Consider the following 18,160-nt stretch of genomic DNA (forward strand, 5'->3'; position numbering starts at 1 on the left):
GCTAAATTACCCCATAGTGTCCAGGGATGTGCAGATTAGGTGGGTTAGTTATGGGAAATGCAGGGGTACAGGGTGGGATGCTCTTCAGACGGTCAGTGTGGACTCAATGGGCTGAATGGCCTGCTCCCACACTGTGCGGATTCTACGAACATTCCATTTGTAAATGATTTTTCATAAACATATTTCCCGCTGCTCTATTCAGGATTAATAACTTACTCTGAATTCTCTTCTGGAGGCTTCTCCAGAAACTCTAGTGGCAAAGACGGGGTGAAGACGATCCACGCAAATTAAGGATATCTCCGGTTTAATCTTAGTCTAACTGGGACAAAAGCAAAGATACTGCGAATGGCCTCAACTCCTTGAACTAATAAAAATATCATAATTGCGAGTTATGGGCAGGATCACGGTCAGTCCTAAAGGCCCGAAACGAAATAGCTGCTGTGGTAATCAACACTAGCTGCGATGGAGCTTTCCCCCCTCCACTGAAAGTAAGGATGGAGATCACTTTAGGAGAAAGAGGTCCTTGCTTCAGTTATATTACAAGCTTGCAGCCAAGCACAGTGATAACAAGGTCGGTACAGTAAAGAGCCAGAGAAACACAAGTTGTCGTCGCTGCTGCAGATAGAGAAGCCACACGTGGAATCAGTGTTTGAGAAAGTGTAATTGAACTCAGCAGCTGAGCTTACCATTTGCTCTCAGAATATGGTAAGCAGAATGGGAAGACTTTACTCTCCCCTCAGACCCTGCTCTGTGTGATCCAGCACTCACTTCTGTACGGGATGTCCATGTTTAGGAGGCACGCGTAACAGACCTGTATCTTGCTATGCAGAGCCAGCTTCCCACTGTAACGCAGGCAAACGGGGCTGGTTCAGTTCAGGAAACCTGATTGGTACAGACGAGTTGGTATGAAGGGCCTGTTTCTATGCGGCATGACTCTACGACTACGGCTAAGTGGCCCACCTAACAACTTATCGAGGCCCAGCATCATCACACAAGTTCCCCGCATTCACTCGTCGTATCCTTCCAGTCTGAACAAGAGGAATTAAACCAATTCCAAACCCACACACTGACAATTCCGATAATTTAACCACGTCCACTTCAATCTTGACTAGTTTGCCTGGGCTGGTGTTGCGTGGGTTTTTTTCCAAATCTAATGTCTGTTCACAGCGTGGGGATGTCACCAACAGGGCGTAGCCTCTGTCATCACACCCACTGGAGAAGGTTTTGGTGTGCTGTCTTCTTCAACCGCCACAGTCCAATCAGCAGGGCTGCCAAGAAACCGGGTTCCAGGATTATGATCCAGCAACCGTACTGTTTAAAATCAAGGTAGGGTGCAGTTTGGACGGCTGCAGGTGTTGGTCATTCTCAACGATCAGTTGACTTCAGTAGATTCCTTTCAGAGTAAAAGAAAATGAATTTCTGGGGAGGTGGCTGAAACAATTAATTTAATGGACTGCTCTGCATTTTATCACAATCTGGGCCTAACAATGGTACGGGTAGTTTTTTTTATTTTAGAAACAATGGCTCCTTCTAGTGAACAGAATCACATTTTCGGGCACAGGCAGCGAACACAGTCACAGACTTAGAAGCCCTTCTCCATCAGCCAGGATTTCAGTTCCTTGTCAAAATAACCTTTGACCCGGATGCTCATTGCGACCTCATTAACTTGCGTGAGGGGAGTCTTGCCCGTGGTTTGTTCAAGGAATTTCTTCATGTCCTTCTCGAGCACCTGAAGGAGGCAGAAGAGCACCACGGGTTAAAAATGAAGACTCCCGACCCACCTAGCCATGCACTGAGAGGAACAGCTATAGTAAACCCTGCAAAAAGAAGGGCTAATCCCATCAAAATTGTTTTGAACAGGTAGGCCAGGCTCAACTAAGTTATTCCGATTTGTACACTATTAAATAACCTGAGATAGGTGGGAGCTTCCCGTTATTATCAACTCCTCTGCCAACATTTAACTCCTCTGCCATCTGTCACAAGCTGCAAACAGATATGTGGGTTTCTGAAGTATTGCTTTGCTGTTATTTTGATTTTTATAGTGCATATATTTCTATCTCTCGCTTTCAAGAATTAGTAACTAATTTAATCAACAGCAGAAACCAATACAGTGTTCTGTTTACCAACAGTGTTAGAAGTCTGCAGCATGGAAACAGGCCCTTCGGCCCAACTTGTCAATGTTGCCCCGTTTTTATCATTAAGCTAGTCTCATTCGCCTGTGTTTGGTCCATATCCTTCCGTGCCTATCCCATTCATGTACCTAAGTATCTCTTAAATGATATGACTGTACTCGCTTCCACCACTATCGCTGGCAGCCCCGTTCCAGACACTCACCACCCTCTGTGTGAAAAAATTACTCTTTTGAGTGTCTCCCCTCTCTCCTTAAACCTACGCCCTCCAGTTTCAGACACCCTATCACAGGGAAAAGCTGCTGGCTATTTACCTTATCGATACCTCTCATGATTTTATAAACCCCTATAAGGTCACCACCCACCCCCGTCTCCTATGCTCTTGGGAAACAAGTCCCAGCCTTCCCTTATAACTCAACCCTTCCAGACCAAATAGCATCCTAGTAAATCTTCTCTCCACTTTTTCATGTTTAATAATATCCTTTCTAGATTAGGGCATCCAGAACTCCAAGTGTGGCCTCACCAACATCTTGTACAACTGCAACAAGATGTCCCAACCCCTACACTTACCGATGAAAGCTAGCACACCAAAAGCCTTCTTCCCCACCCTGTCCACCTGTGACTCCAATTTCAAGGAACAATGCTGTGCGCCCCTAGGATTCCTTCGTTCTAAAACACTCGAGTTAGAAAACGATGCCTGAGTGACGAATTCCACAGATGGATGCCTCTCAAGCAGGCAAAATATATCTGACGATGAGCACCAAAGACCTGTATCACAATCCCTTTTCTTCACATGCATGTGCCTTTTGGCTAAGAGCATAAAAAGAATGATCTCAAAGTTCGCAGACAAAACAAAACCGTGGAACAGCAAGCTTCAAGCAAGCCGGAGTAAAGCTGATGCAAAAGGATAAAGAGACACTGAGCGCAGTGCAATGTAAATGCAAGGGAAGCGTTATCTCACGAGGAAAAATTCCTCAATAAAATGAGGATTGGCCATGCTAAATTGTCCCATAGTGCCCAGGGATGTGCAGGTTAGGGTGGATTGGCCATGTTAATTGTCCCATAGTGCCCAGGGATGTGCAGGTTAGGGTGGATTGGCCGTGCTAAATTGCCCCATAGTGTCCAGAGATGTGCAGGTTAGGGTGGATTGGCCGTGCTAAATTGTCCAATAGTGCCCAGGGATGTGCAGGTTAGGGAGGATTGGCCATGTTAATTGTCCCATAGTGCCCAGGGATGTGCAGGTTAGGGTGGATTGGCCGTGCTAAATTGTCCCATAGTGCCCAGGGATGTGCAGGTTAGGGTGGATTGGCCGTGCTAAATTGTCCAATAGTGCCCAGGGATGTGCAGGTTAGGGAGGATTGGCCGTGCTAAATTGTCCAATAGTGCCCAGGGATGTGCAGGTTAGGGTGGATTGGCCGTGCTAAATTGCCCCATAGTGTCCAGAGATGTGCAGGTTAGGGTGGATTGGCCGTGCTAAATTGCCCCATAGTGCCCAGGGATGTGCAGGTTAGGGTGGATTGGCCATGCTAAATTGTCCCATAGTGCCCAGGGATGTGCAGGTTAGGGTGGATTGGCCGTGCTAAATTGTCCCATAGTGCCCAGGGATGTGCAGGTTAGGGTGGATTGGCTGTGCTAAATTGTCCCATAGTGCCCAGGGATGTGCAGGTTAGGGTGGATTGGCCGTGCTAAATTGTCCCATAGTGTCCAGGGATGTGCAGGTTAGGGTGGATTGGCCGTGCTAAATTGTCCCATAGTGCCCAGGGATGTGCAGGTTAGGGTGGATTGGCCGTGCTAAATTGTTCCATAGTGCCCAGGGATGTGCAGGTTAGGGTGGATTGGCCGTGCTAAATTGTTCCATAGTGCCCAGGGACGTGCAGGTTAGGGTGGATTGGCCGTGCTAAATTGTCCCATAGTGCCCAGGGATGTGCAGGTTAGGGAAGATTGGCCGTGCTAAATTGTCCCATAGTGCCCAGGGATGTGCAGATTAGGGTGGATTGGCCGTGCTAAATTGTTCCATAGTGCCCAGGGATGTGCAGGTTAGGGAAGATTGGCCGTGCTAAATTGTCCCATAGTGCCCAGGGATGTGCAGGTTAGGGTGGATTGGCCGTGCTAAATTGTCCAATAGTGCCCAGGGATGTGCAGGTTAGGGAGGATTGGCCGTGCTAAATTGTCCAATAGTGCCCAGGGATGTGCAGGTTAGGGAGGATTGGCCGTGCTAAATTGTCCAATAGTGCCCAGGGATGTGCAGGTTAGGGTGGGTTGGCCATGCAAAATTGTCCCATAGTGCCCAGGGATGTGCAGGTTAGGGTGGATTGGCCGTGCTAAATTGCCCCATGTTACGAGGTTACTTTCACAATGTCACATACCCAAATATCACCCTCTATTTTCCGAATGACAGTCATCTTCCTGTTGCCGTGAGTGATGTCTGTATAAACGGGGAGATTGTGCATCCTGGAACGCCGGATCATGTACGGCAAGTCAGGGGGTGGATCTGTTGAAAAACATTAAAGCATAAATCAAAGTATTCTTTACCAGAAGTAATCACAAAATGTTTAGTGAGCTTTGCTGATATAGAATTTCCTACCCAGGGGAACATTAGTGAGCCAGACATGTCTCTGACAACAAGGAGAAAGTGAGGACTGCAGATGCTGGAGATCAGAGCTGAAAATGTGTTGCTGGAAAAGCGCAGCAGGTCAGGCAGCGTCCAAGGAGAAGGAGAATTGAGGTTTCGGGCATCAGCCTTTCTAACCAAAGAATTGAGATAGGAATGACTCTTATTCCAGAATGGAGGAGCAAATTACTGCAGATGCTGGAATCTGGACTGCAAACAGAAAGTGCTGGAAATCTCAGTGGGGCAGGCAGCATCCGTGGACAGAGAGAGAGAGAGAGCTAACTTTTCGAGTCAAGATGATTTGATTTATTGTTATCACATGCACCGAGGTACAGTGAAAAGTTTTGTTTTAGATGCAGTACAGGCACATCATACTGTACAAAACACAAAGATCACAGGGTGATTGAGCAGGGCGAGGAATACAAAGTGAAGGTTGCAAAGGAAGTGTTACAAACAACAAGATCAACATCCGATTTGAACTCTGAGCGGTCCATTCAGAAAGCCTAATAACAGCAGGGAAGAAACAGGTATGTTTGAGCTTTTATATCTTCTGCCTGTTGGAAGAGATTGTGATTGGGGTAGGAGAGGGGGGTCTTTCACAATGTTGGTTGTCGTTCCACAGCAATGACTCTTCATCAGGAGCTGGCAAGATGTGTGGAGGGTAAACCAGCAGGAGGCTGGGGGAACACAGTAAGGCAGGCAGCATCAGGAGGGACAGGGAGGAGGTTGGGGGAACACAGCAAGGCAGGCAGCATCAGGAGGGACAGGCAGGAGGCTGGGGGAGCACAGCAAGGCAGGCAGCATCAGGAGGGACAGGCAGGAGGCTGGGGGAGCATAGCAAGGCAGGCAGCATCAGGAGGGACAGGTAGGAGGCTGGGGGAACACAGCAAGGCAGGCAGCATCAGGAGGGACAGGCAGGAGGCTGGGGGAACACAGCAAGGCAGGCAGCGTCAGGAGGGACAGGCAGGAGGCTGGGGGAACACAGCAAGGCAGGCAGCATCAGGAGGGACAGGCAGGAGGCTGGGGGAACACAGCAAGGCAGACAGCATCAGGAGGGACAGGCAGGAGGCTGGGGGAACACAGCAAGGCAGGCAGCATCAGGAGGGACAGGCAGGAGGCTGGGGGAACACAGCAAGGCAGGCAGCATCAGGAGGGACAGGCAGGAGGCTGGGGGAACACAGCAAGGCAGGCAGCATCAGGAGGGACAGGCAGGAGGCTGGGGGAACACAGCAAGGCAGGCAGCGTCAGGAGGTGGAGAAGTCAACGTTTCGGATGTAACCTTTCTTCAGAAACGGAGGTGGGTTAGGGGAGCTGCAGATAAAGGTGTGGGGAGGGTTTTGGTTGGGAGAGGGGTGGAATGGTGAGATAGTGACAGTGAACACAGGTGGAGGGGGCAGTATTTCTGCTATAGTAGCGGGTTGGGGTGCTGGGAGAGAAAGGGTGTTGATAGTTCAGACTAAGGGATCAGAACATCAGAACAGTGGTGTGTCCAACTCCCAAACATAAATCAGTGCAGATGCTGGAATCTGTCCTGGAAAGCTTGCTCCATGTCAGAAATCATCCCGGAAAGTTTGCTTTTTCTTCTAACTCCAAGCTGTCTCTCAAAGACAGTGGGCTGGATTAGACGTCAAAGTCTCCCAGAAGTGCTGACCTTCCTTCCCCCCCCCGCCACCATCAGCATTATTTCAAAGGCAATCATTTGTTACTTTTTGGTGGGGCAAGTGGCAGACTGAAAAATCGAGGTGAAGGGTCAAACCTCTCTGTATCAGATGGCTAAAGGAGTAAAAAGAGACACTGGGCTAAATCGTGGTCATAGTTAGGGAACACCAAGCTAGAGATTGAAAAGGCTATGACCTACACAAGGAGGAAACAGTGAGCAGTTTCATACAGACTCCAATGCAGAAAACATTGGGGCAAATCAGAGCAGGACTTTTATAGATAATGACAATGTTTTGGAGACCTTGGAGTGCAGGGTCAAAGTTCCTTGAAAGTGGGGTTAAAGGTAGACGGGACAGTGCCTAGGGTTTGTACCTTGGTCATCTGTCCCCAAGACGGGACCATGTGAGGTGACATTGTAAACTTTTCAATGTACTGAAAATGTGTTGCTGGAAAAGCGCAGCAGGTCAGGCAGCATCCAAGGAGCAGGAGAATCGACGTTTCGGGCATGAGCCCTTCTTCAGGAATGTACTCCTGTACTTGAGTACAGGTCACAATAAAACATCTTCTATTCTATTCTAGCGAAGCAGGGGTTTGGTACGCCTGCCTTTTTTGGTCAGTGCACTGAGTATTGGTGTTGGGAGGTCATGTTGTACAAGACATCGGTTAGACCACTTTTGGAATACTGCATTCAATTCTGGTCTCCCTACCATAGGAAAAGATGTTGTGAAACTTGAAAGGGTTCAGAAAAGATTCACAAAGCAGTTGCTAAGGTTGGAGGATTCGAGCGATTGGGGGAGGCTGAACAGGCTGGGGCTGTTTTCCCTGGAATGTCGGAGGCTGAGGGCTGACCTTATAAAGGTTTATAAAATCATGTGGGGCATGGATAGGGTAAATGGGCAAGAGTATTCACTACACCCAGAGTGTGAAGTCCAAAACTATAGGGCACACGTTTAAGATGATGAGGAAAAGATTTAAAAGAGACCTAGGGGAAACTTTTTCATACAGAGGGTGATGTGTGTATGGAATGAGCTGCCAGAGGAAGTGGTGGAGGCTGGTACAATGACAACATTTAAAAGGCATCTGGATGGGGACATGAATAGGGAGGGTTTAGATAGATGTGTGTTCAATACTGGCAAATGGGACTAGATTAATTCAGGATATCTGGTCAGCGTGGATAAGTTGGACCAAAGGGTACATTTCTATGCTGTATAGCTCTACGACTTTACAAAAGAGATAGTGGACAAGGAGGCAGAGCTATTGACAATCAACAAGGTTTCAAAGAGGGAGACGCAGAGGAATTTAAACAGGCGAGTCCAGAATAGTGAGTGAGGCAACAGAGGACAGGCCAAAGCAGAGGATACATACAGGATACTTGAAACAGAAAGGTCAACAAGGGATAGTATTGAAGCAAATTAGGGTTTCGGGAGTTGATGGGATGAACACAATGCCGTTTAATTTCAATATAGGACATTTACAAAGAATAAAAACAGTGCATAGCGTAGAAATGACTAGTTGTCATTGTAAAAAAAAAGGTTGTAATGCAGAGAAATTGGCAAAATGGATAACCTATCAATAATATGGACCTCGAGGTGGGCACCATCCTGATGGCGTGGGGTAGCGATCATGTTTCGGAGGAACAGGTACTGTGGTCGGTGGAATCAATCGCTCCACAAACTGAAACTCCTCTGTTGACTCTATAATTCCTGGATATTTAGGATCGGAACTTGGAGAATTGGTGTAGTTCTAGGAAAGAGCAAAAATATCACACTCAGCGTTAAAGGACGAATGTTACAGAGCTTGCGCCACCAGTGTATATTGGAAAATAACAGCATTTCTACCCATTTCATAGATTCATAGAATCCCTACAGTGTGGAAAGAGGCCGATCAGCCCACCAAGTCCATGCTGACCCTCCAAACAGCATCCTACCCAGACCCACGCTCCCAAACTCTTCCCGTAACCTTGAATTTCCCTCGGCTAACCCACCTCGCCTGCACATCCCTGGGCACTATGGGACAATTTAGCATGGCCAATCCACCCTAACCTGCATATCCCTGGGCACTATGGGACAATTTAGCACGGCCAATCCACCCTAACCTGCACATCCCTGGGCACTATGGGACAATTTAGCACGGCCAATCCACCCTAACCTGCACATCCCTGGGCACTATGGGACAATTTAGCACGGCCAATCCACCCTAACCTGCACATCCCTGGGCACTATGGGACAATTTAGCACGGCCAATCCACCCTAACCTGCACATCTTTGGACTGTGGGAGGAAACCGGAGCACCCGGAGGAACCCCACGCAGACACGGGGAGAACGTGCAAACTCCACACAGACAGCTGCCCGAGGCGGGAATTGAACTCAGGTCCCTGACTCTGTGAGGTAGCAGTGCTAACCACTGAGCCACCGTGCCGCCCTATATACTGGCACTATATCCAGCTGACACTGCCACGCCCCAGTGAACTCCTATTAGCACTGGCATGGCTCTCTCCAGTTGACAGATGTTGACTTCAACACACCACATGGACACCGACTGGTATCACTGTTCCCAGGGACATTCACTGGCACCATGCCCAACAGACTACCATTCCCAGGGACATTCACTGGCAATGCCATTTTCTGTGGATATTTACTGATAGAGCAATCCCTAGTGGACACCAACAGGAACTTCATCCCTAGTAGGTGCCCAGTGGCACCATTACCCCTAATGGACTCCCAGTAGCACTGCCATCCCCAATGGCCTCCCACTGGCACCGCCATCCTCAGTGGGTGCCCACTGTCACCACCCATAGTGGACATTAATTGACACAAGCATTTTCAGTGGACATTAACTAGCACTACAATCCCACTGGCACCACCATCTCCAATGGATGTTCACTGGCAATACCATCCCAGTGGACACCTGCTGGCAACACAGTCCCCAGTGGTCTCCCACCATCACCCCCTCCCCCAGTGAATTCCAGCTGTCAACCCCATCCCCCAGTGGACGCCTGCCGTCAGCGCCACCCACCCCCCACCACAGTGGACCCCCACTATCAACCCCGCTCTCAGTGGACTCCCGCCATCACCGCCCCGCCTTTGTGGATCACCCCAATGGAATCCCACTGCCACCCCCACTCCCAGTGGACACCTGCCATCACCCCCTCCTCCAGTGAATTCCTGCTGTCAGCCACTCCCTCCCCCCAGTGGATTCCTGCTGTCAGCCACTCCCTCCCCCCAGTGGATTCCTGCTGTCAGCCACTCCCTCCCCCCAGTGGATTCCTGCTGTCAGCCACTCCCTCCCCCCAGTGGATTCCTGCTGTCAGCCACTCCCTCCCCCCCAGTGGATTCCTGCTGTCAGCCACTCCCTCCCCCAGTGGATTCCTGCTGTCAGCCACTCCCTCCCCCAGTGGATTCCTGCTGTCAGCCACTCCCTCCCCCAGTGGATTCCTGCTGTCAGCCACTCCCTCCCCCCAGTGGATTCCTGCCAAACACCCACCTTCCCCCTGTGGACTCCCCCAGTGGATTCCCGATGTCACCCCCCTCTCCCCCAGTGGATTCCCGATGTCACCCCCCTCTCCCCCAGTGGATTCCCGATGTCACCCCCCTCTCCCCCAGTGGATTCCCGATGTCACCCCCCTCTCCCCCAGTGGATTCCTGCTGTGACGTCTCCCACTCCCACTGGATTCCTGCCATTACGCCCCTCCCCCCTCAAATAGACTCCCCCAGTACATTCCCACCATCACCCCCCTCCCCCAGTACATTCCCACCATCACCCCCCCTCCCCCAGTACATTCCCACCATCACCCCCCTCCCCCAGTACATTCCCACCATCACCCCCCCTCCCCCAGTACATTCCCATCACCCCCCCTCCCCCAGTGCATTCTCACCATCACCCCCCCTCCCCCAGTACATTCCCATCACCCCCCCTCCCCCAGTACATTCCCACCATCACCCCCCTCCCCCAGTACATTCCCACCATCACCCCCCCTCCCCCAGTACATTCCCACCATCACCCCCCCTCCCCCAGTACATTCCCATCACCCCCCCTCCCCCAGTACATTCCCACCATCACCCCCCTCCCCCAGTACATTCCCACCATCACCCCCCCTCCCCCAGTACATTCCCATCACCCCCCCTCCCCCAGTACATTCCCACCATCACCCCCCCTCCCCCAGTACATTCCCATCACCCCCCCTCCCCCAGTGCATTCTCACCATCACCCCCCCTCCCCCAGTACATTCCCATCACCCCCCCTCCCCCAGTACATTCCCACCATCACCCCCCCTCCCCCAGTACATTCCCACCATCACCCCCCCCCTCTCCCAGTGGACTCTCCCAGTGCATTCCCACCATCTCCACCCCTCCCCCAGTGGACTCCCCCAGTGCATTCCCACCATCACCCCCCTCCCCCAGTGGACTCTCCCAGTGCATTCCCACCATCACCCCCCCCTCCCCCAGTGGACTCTCCCAGTGCATTCCCACCATCTCCCCCTCCCCCAGTGGACTCTCCCAGTGCATTCCCACCATCACCCCCCCACCCCCAGTGGACTCTCCCAGTGCATTCCCACCATCACCCCCTCCCCCAGTGGACTCTCCTTGTGCATTCCCACCATCTCCCCCCCCCCCAGTGGACTCTCCCAGTGCATTCCCACCATCACCCCCCCCTCCCCCAGTGGACTCTCCCAGTGCATTCCCACCATCACCCCCCACCCCCCTCCCCCCCCCCCGTGGACTCTCCCTGTGCATTCCCACCATCACCCCCCCCCCCCCCAAGTGGTCTCCTCCACTGACACACTGCCCCCCGCTGGTTGCTCTGGGTACTGCAGCCTCCGCACTGACCCAGCGGAGAGCCCGCCTTCCGGCCCACACACCCGCATCATCTCCCCCACCCCTCACCAGGGGCCGTACGTATTGTATTTGAGTCGGTCGGGCTCAGGGAGGGCGGTACCTGGAGGAGGGGCAGGCGCCTGCAGCCGGGGGCACGGAGCAAGCGGCGCCCCACAACAACAACAACAGCGGCGGCGGCGGCGGCCATGGCCCGGACTCGCGGGGGAAAGAGGCGACCGCGCATGCTCATAACCACCCGCCGTCAAGCTCTGCGCACGCGCGGTTCCACCAGGTGGCCAACAGCGCCACCCAGAGGATCCGGGGGAGAGTGAATGCCAGTGGGAGGATCCAGGGGAGAGTGAATGCCAGTGGGAGGATCCAGGGGAGAGTGAGTGCCAGTGAGGGGATCCAGGGGAGAGTGAGTGCCAGTGGGAGGATCTAGGGGAGAGTGAATGCCATTGAGGGGATCCAGGGGAGAGTGAATGCCAGTGGGAGGATCCAGGGGAGGGTGAGTGCCAGTGAGGGGATCCAGGGGAGAGTGAATGCCATTGAGGGGATCCAGTGGAGGGTGAGTGCCAGTGGGAGGATCTAGGGGAGAGTGAATGCCATTGAGGGGATCCAGGGGAGAGTGAGTACCAGTGGGAGGATCCAGGGAAGAGTGAATGCCAGTGGGAGGATCCAGGGGAGAGTGAGTGCCAGTGGGAGGATCCAGGGGAGAGTGAATGCCATTGAGGGGATCCAGGGGAGGGTGAGTGCCAGTGGGAGGATCTAGGGGAGAGTGAATGCCATTGAGGGGATCCAGGGGAGAGTGAGTGCCAGTGGGAGGATCCAGGGGAGGGTGAGTGCCAGTGAGGGGATCCAGGGGAGAGTGAATGCCATTGAGGGGATCCAGTGGAGGGTGAGTGCCAGTGGGAGGATCTAGGGGAGAGTGAATGCCATTGAGGGGATCCAGGGGAGAGTGAGTACCAGTGGGAGGATCCAGGGGAGAGTGAATGCCAGTGGGAGGATCCGGGGAGAGTGAGTGCCAGTGGGAGGATCCAGGGGAGAGTGAATGCCATTGAGGGGATCCAGGGGAGGGTGAGTGCCAGTGGGAGGATCTAGGGGAGAGTGAATGCCATTGAGGGGATCCAGGGGAGAGTGAGTGCCAGTGGGAGGATCCAGGGGAGAGCAAGTGCCAGTGAGGGGATCCAGGGAGAGTGAATGCATTGGGAGGATCCAGGGGAGAGTGAGTGCCAGTGAGGGGATCCAGTGGAGAGTGAATGCCAGTGAGGGGATCCAGTGGAGAGTGAATGCCATTGAGGGGATCCAGGGGAGAGTGAATGCCAGTGGGAGGATCCGGGGGAGAGGGAGTGCCAGTGAGGGGATCCAGGGGAGAGTGAATGCCATTGAGGGGATCCAGGGGATAGTGAATGCCAGTGAGGGGATCCTAGGGACAGTGAGTCCCAGTAAGGGAATCCAGGGAAGAGTGCCAGTGAGGGCATCCAGAGGAGCATGAATGCCAGTGGGAAGAGGCATGGGAGTGAGTGTCAGTGGGTGGATCCAGCAGAGATTGAGTGCCAGTGAGGGAATCCAGGGAAGAGTGTCCTCCAGTGAGGGGATCCAGGAAGATTGAGGGGAACTAGTAGAGTGCCCGTGAGGGGGTCCAGGCCATAGTGAGTGCCATTAAGGGGATTCCGGGGAGAGTGAGTGTCTGTGGGAGAATCCAGGAGAGTGAGTGCCAGTGAGGAGATCCAGTGGTCACAGTGCCAGTTAGAGCATCCAGTGGTCAGTGAGTGCCAGTGATCAGGCAGTGAGTGAGTTCTGGTGAACAGATCCAGTGACAGGAGGGTGCCAGTGGGAGGAACTAGTGGTGGGTATGTGTCAGTGAAGCGATCCAGTGGAGACTGAGTGTCAGTGAAGGGATCCAGGGGAGAGCAAATGACAGAGTGCTAATTAGGGAATCCAGTGGTGATTGAGTGCCAGTAAGACGACACAATGATGATGGCAGTGCCAGTGCCAGTGAGATGGGCTAGTGGTGGGTTAGTACCTGTGACAGGATTCACTAGTGGGGTTAGTTCCAGCAAGTGTCCCCCTCGGTGAGTTGTGTCCATGAGACAATCCAGTGGTTATCTCAGTGCCAGTGAGAGGCTTCAGTAGTGAGGTCAGTGCCAGTGAGAGGTCCCGGTGTTGATGGTAGCATGAGTGAGAGGGTGTAGTGCTGACATCAGTGGTAGTGCGATAGATAGTGAGGTTGGTACCAGTACAGAGTCAACGTCAATCGATCATTGGCAACACCTTTGCCATGAGGAAGTGAATGACAACATCTGAGTGTGGTGGGGTCATTTTTATTTGTTGGAGGTGGGCATCACTGGCTGGGGCCCAGCGTTTAATACCGGTCCCTAGTTGACCTTGAGGTGCTGGTGAGCTGCCTTCTTGAACCGCTGCAGTCCACCATTAGGGAGAGAATTCCAGGATTTTGATTCCAACGACAGTGGAGGAAGGGCGATATATTTCCAAGTCGGGGTGGCGAGTGGCTCGGAGAGTGACTTGAAGGCGGTGGTGTTCTGGTGGATTTGCTGTCTTTGTGGGTCACTAGTGAAGGCAGTACCAGTGACAGTCCAGATTACACTCGCTGGGTGGAGTAGGGCTGACATAATTGCTTATAGCAACACAACTGCATTGCTATTGGAAAAAGAAATCCAATGACAAGGTCTGTAATAGTATTCCCAGTTGCAAGTCCATTAATGTCAGTTACATTTTACTGCCAATAAGGTGAATCAGGGGTAATATTGATTCCTGAAGGGCTCATGCCCGAAACGTCGATTCTCCTGCTCCTTGGATGCTGCCTGACCTGCTGCGCTTTTCCAGCAACACAGTTTCAGCTCTGATCTCCAGCATCTGCAGTCCTCACTTTCTCCTAATATTGTAGATAGTCAGGGTCTAGTGGTGACATAACTGGTGGTGGAATTCAGTGCAGTCGCAGTTAGGATAGTAAAGAAGGCCTTTATTGGTCAGTGCGTTGAGTATCGGAGTTGGGAGGTCGTGTTGCAGCTGTACAGGACATTGGTTAGGCCCCTTTCGGAATACTGCATTCCATTCTGGTCTCATAATATCGTTCCGAAACTTGAAAGGGTTCAGGAAAGATTGACAAGGATGTTGCCAGGGTTGGAGGGTTGGAGCTACAGGGAGAGGCTGTACAGGCTGGGGCTGTTTTCCCTGGAGTGTCGGAGGCTGAGGGGGTGACTCTGTATAAACCTCTATAATCATGAGGGGTGTGGATAGGATGAGTAGCCGAGGGGAGTCCAGAACTAGAGGGTTAAGGTGAGAGGGGAAAGATATAAAAGAGACCTAAGTGGCAACTTTTTCCACACAGAGGGTGGTGCGTGTATGGAATGAGCTGCCAGAGGAAGTGGTGGAGGCTGGTACAATTAGGAGAAAGTGAGGACCGCAGATGCTGGAGATCAGAGCTGAAAATGTGTTGCTGGAAAAGTGCAGGAGGTCAGGCAGCGTCCAAGGAACAGGAGATTCGATGTTTCGGGCATGAGCCCTTCTTCAGGAATAAGGAGGGTGTGCCAAGCAGGCTAAGATAAAAGGTAGGGAGGAGTGATTTGGGAGAGGGGGCGTTGGGAACGCGATAGGTGGAAGGAGGTTAAGGTGAGGGTGATAGGCCAGAGAGGGGGTGGGGGTGGAGAGGTCAGGAAGAAGATTGCAGGTCAAGAGGGTGGTGCTGAGTCTGAGGGTTGGGACTGAGATAAGATGGGGGATGGGGAAATGAGGAAGCTGGAGAAATCTGCATTCATCCCTTGTGGTTGGAGGGTTCCCTGGCGGAAGATGGGGCACTCATCCTCCAGGCATCGTATTGCTATGGTCTGGTGATGGAGGAGGCCAAGGACCAGCATGTTCTTGACGGAGTGAGAGGGGGAGTTAAAGTGTTCAGCCACAGGGCGGTTGGGTTGGTTGGTGCGGGTGTCCCAGAATTCTGGATGAGTATATGAATAGGAAGGGTTTGGAGGGATATGGGCTGGCAAATGGGACTAGACTAATTTAGGATATCTGGTCAGGATGGATGAGTGGACCGAAGGCTCTGTTTCTGTGGCTCTAGTGAGGTCAGTATGAGCTAGGGCTTCTGTTGTGGTGCCTTTAATATAAGGTGGACCAGTTGTAATAGAGCTGGGGCATCAGTAGGGGGATCCACTGGCAGCATTGATGGATGTAAGGGTGGGTCCAGTGACGATCATGTGCTACTGGGGTTGCTAAGAGCAGTTGCAGATCTACATTATCTGCCTGTCAGCATTGTAGCTACCACACCACTGCTGTACCATCTGTGTTAGATCCAACAGGAACAATAACAGAAACATTCTGGATATTTCTCTCCAATGCATTTATTATTTTCAACATTTTAGCAAAACCCCTGTATCCAAGACAACTTTTCTACTACACGCTCAATACAGCAGCTCACTTAGACGTCGACTGTATTCTGTTACAAGTGTAAAGACTTTTTTTGTGTGTGTGTGTGTTCTGAACTGTGGACTAAAAAGGGGGGAAAAAAGAACTGGTTAAAAAGTCAGTGATTTGTGGTGCTTTTTGAAAAGCGAGTGATCGGACCCTCAATGGAAGCGCTGTTTACACAGCTACTTGTTCAAGCAGCAGTGAAGAACTTAGTGAGGGGAGCTGGGGACTGTGCGCAAATGGGAGTGTGGCCAGAAACAAGCGGCTGATTGGTCTGTGGACCAGTTACCAGTTAGCAACCTCCTGCCAACAACAACGTGATTGGCTGAACAGTTTCGAGTGCGAGAATGTTTGGATAGAAGCAACTGTCCTTGCTCTGTGGTTAAAAAGAAAAGCATCTCAAGCACTTCGGGAGGTGCTGGAAGCTGGGACTTAAGTCAGGGACCTTTATAACTAGTCACCCTGTGCCAACAAGGCAGAGGGTCTGGAGAAGGAAGATCTAAAAATAACATTATTAGCAAAAGGGTTATTTTAATACATTAGGACAGAGGCATCCCTGTCTAAACCAGCATTATCATCCTCCCTACTTGCCCACTTACATTTCAGTGAGCCTGGAGTCACGTGTACAGCCGTACAACAGATTTCCTTCCCTAAAGGACATTATTTTATTTATATAACAATAATATCCATCTTCAATTCCAGATTTTTGTCTAACTGAAACTTCAGCCACAGTGGGATTTGAACCCCTCTCCTTGGATTACCAGCCCAGTGACAGTACCACCGCGCCACTCTCCTGTCCGTCCCCACCACAACCCTGGGGACTAGCAAAAATCCGTCCAACTCAGCCTCTAGTGCTTTCTGGGAAAGGAGAACGCCACAGTCCGATAGCTCTCCAAGTATATTCCTTGTTCTAATATCCGATTCAGTGAGATTATTTAATACGTCAAGGTCAGTACACTCAGTACCCCATCTAACAGCCCCTGAGAAAAAGAACAGGAAATAACATCACCACAGAAAATGATGTCAACACAGGAAATGACATCACCAACCCAAAGAAACCAATAAACGGAAAGCAAGAATTATCAATAGTGCTTCACCTGGAGGCCCACTGAAGATGTTACCTTAGCAGGGTGACGAAACGTCTGGAAATGAACCTTCCAGCTCAGCGAGCAAACCTACATGCAGAACGTCAACCTGAGCTACAAATCTTCTCAAAACACACTAACACTCAAATCCAAGTGAGCACGATTTAGCCTGAAAATACGGAGTTTAACTCTTAAGGAGAGTTGTGGAATACACTTACAAAGTCAGTCATTAAATCATAGAATCTCTACAGTGTAGGAGCAGGCCATTCAGCCCCTCAAGTCCACACCGCCCCTCCAAAAGGGCATCCAACCCAGATCCAGCCCCCTACCCTATGCCTGGGACCCTTCATTTCCCATAGATAATCCACCTCGCCTACACATTCCTGGACTCTAAGGGGCAATTTCCCATGGCCAATCCATCCTAACCTAACCCTCGGATGGTGGGAGGAAACCGGAGCACCCAGAGGAAACCTCAAGCTGACACTGGGGAGAACGCGCAAACTCCACACAGTCGCCCAAGGGTAGGATTGAACCTGGGTCCCTGGCGCTGTGAGGCAGCAGTGCTAACCACTGAGCCACTAACATGTAACAAAATTCAAGATAGAATGGATAAAGAGATGAATGGATTTGGGAATTGACCCAAACATGACTGGATTTATGTTCACTTGAAATCAAAAAGTCTTAACGTGCACCAGCTGGAATGAAAAGCCGTCTGCTCATTAGCTGTGGGATTGTGTATTCAGGTAACATTTCCCATTTAATACCTGAAATAGCAGATGTCCAAACAAGCAGAGCCATATAGATACCAGGCAGGACAGACCACCAACACCATATCAAAGACGCACTGATGATGTCACCTATCGAGGTGACAAAACGGAACACAAGCTTCTCCCATTTCCCCCACCTCCCTTCGGCTATCCAGGTCAGGTCTTGTTGCTCTCCGCAGTGCCTTTACACTGCAGAGATGTCCTGCTTGAAGCATTGTTACATGGAACAGTACTCCAAACTAGCACCACTTGGGAAGAGTCGAGCTGAATCCCAGCACATTAAAACTGTGAGAGGTTCAGTCGTTGAGTTGTGCAGCATAGAAACAGACCCTTCTGTTCAACTCGTCCAGATATCCTAAATTATTCTAGTCCCATTTACCAGCATATCCCTCCAAACCCTTTCTATTCATGTCCCCATCCAGATGCCTTTTAAATGTTATCATTGCACCAGCCTCCACCACTTCCTCTGGCAGCTCGTTCCACACACGCACAACCCTCAGGTCCCTTTTAAATGTTTCCCCTAAACCTATGCCCTTTGCTGCGAGACTCCCCTCCCTGGGGAAAAGATCTTGGCTATTCATGTCCCTCTTGATTTTACAGAATCATGAATCCCTACAATGTGGAAACAGGCCATTTGGCCCAACAAGTCCATACTGACCCTCCGGAG

At 51.3% G+C, this 18,160-nt stretch overlaps 2 protein-coding genes across 3 annotated transcripts in view; both read right to left on the reverse strand.

The window, feature by feature from the left end:
• Window positions 1-287: 287 nt before the first annotated feature.
• On the reverse strand, window positions 288-11,479 carry mrpl49 (mitochondrial ribosomal protein L49). Its single transcript, XM_060855719.1, has 4 exons — window positions 11,335-11,479; window positions 7,983-8,142; window positions 4,496-4,620; window positions 288-1,729 (listed from the first exon to the last, which is right to left on the reverse strand). The coding sequence occupies exons 1-4, from the start codon at window positions 11,461-11,463 to the stop codon at window positions 1,583-1,585; spliced, it is 561 nt and encodes a 186-aa protein (XP_060711702.1). The 5' UTR covers window positions 11,464-11,479; the 3' UTR covers window positions 288-1,582.
• Window positions 11,480-13,598: 2,119 nt separating this feature from the next.
• The window catches only part of tm7sf2 (transmembrane 7 superfamily member 2), a 32,187-nt gene continuing 27,625 nt past the window's right edge, over window positions 13,599-18,160 (reverse strand). For both annotated transcript variants that reach the window (XM_060855797.1, XM_060855796.1), the window contains one exon: window positions 13,599-13,874. In XM_060855797.1, coding sequence (XP_060711780.1) covers window positions 13,816-13,874 — 59 coding nt within the window. In that variant the 3' untranslated portion in view covers window positions 13,599-13,815. The remainder of the gene's footprint in view (window positions 13,875-18,160) is intronic.

Source organism: Hemiscyllium ocellatum, chromosome 46, assembly GCF_020745735.1.
Source record: "Hemiscyllium ocellatum isolate sHemOce1 chromosome 46, sHemOce1.pat.X.cur, whole genome shotgun sequence".
In the NCBI taxonomy this organism is placed as follows: domain Eukaryota; kingdom Metazoa; phylum Chordata; class Chondrichthyes; order Orectolobiformes; family Hemiscylliidae; genus Hemiscyllium; species Hemiscyllium ocellatum.

Coding starts and splice junctions, on each gene's coding strand:
- mrpl49 (XM_060855719.1), bottom strand. CDS start 11,463: ATGAGCATGCGCGGTCGCCTCTTTCCCCCGCGAGTCCGGGCCATGGCC. Junction 8,143..11,334: donor GGCGCCTGCCCCTCCTCCAG/GTACCGCCCTCC, acceptor GCTCTTTCCTAG/AACTACACCAATTCTCCAAG. Junction 4,621..7,982: donor AGGATGGTGCCCACCTCGAG/GTCCATATTATT, acceptor GTTTTTCAACAG/ATCCACCCCCTGACTTGCCG.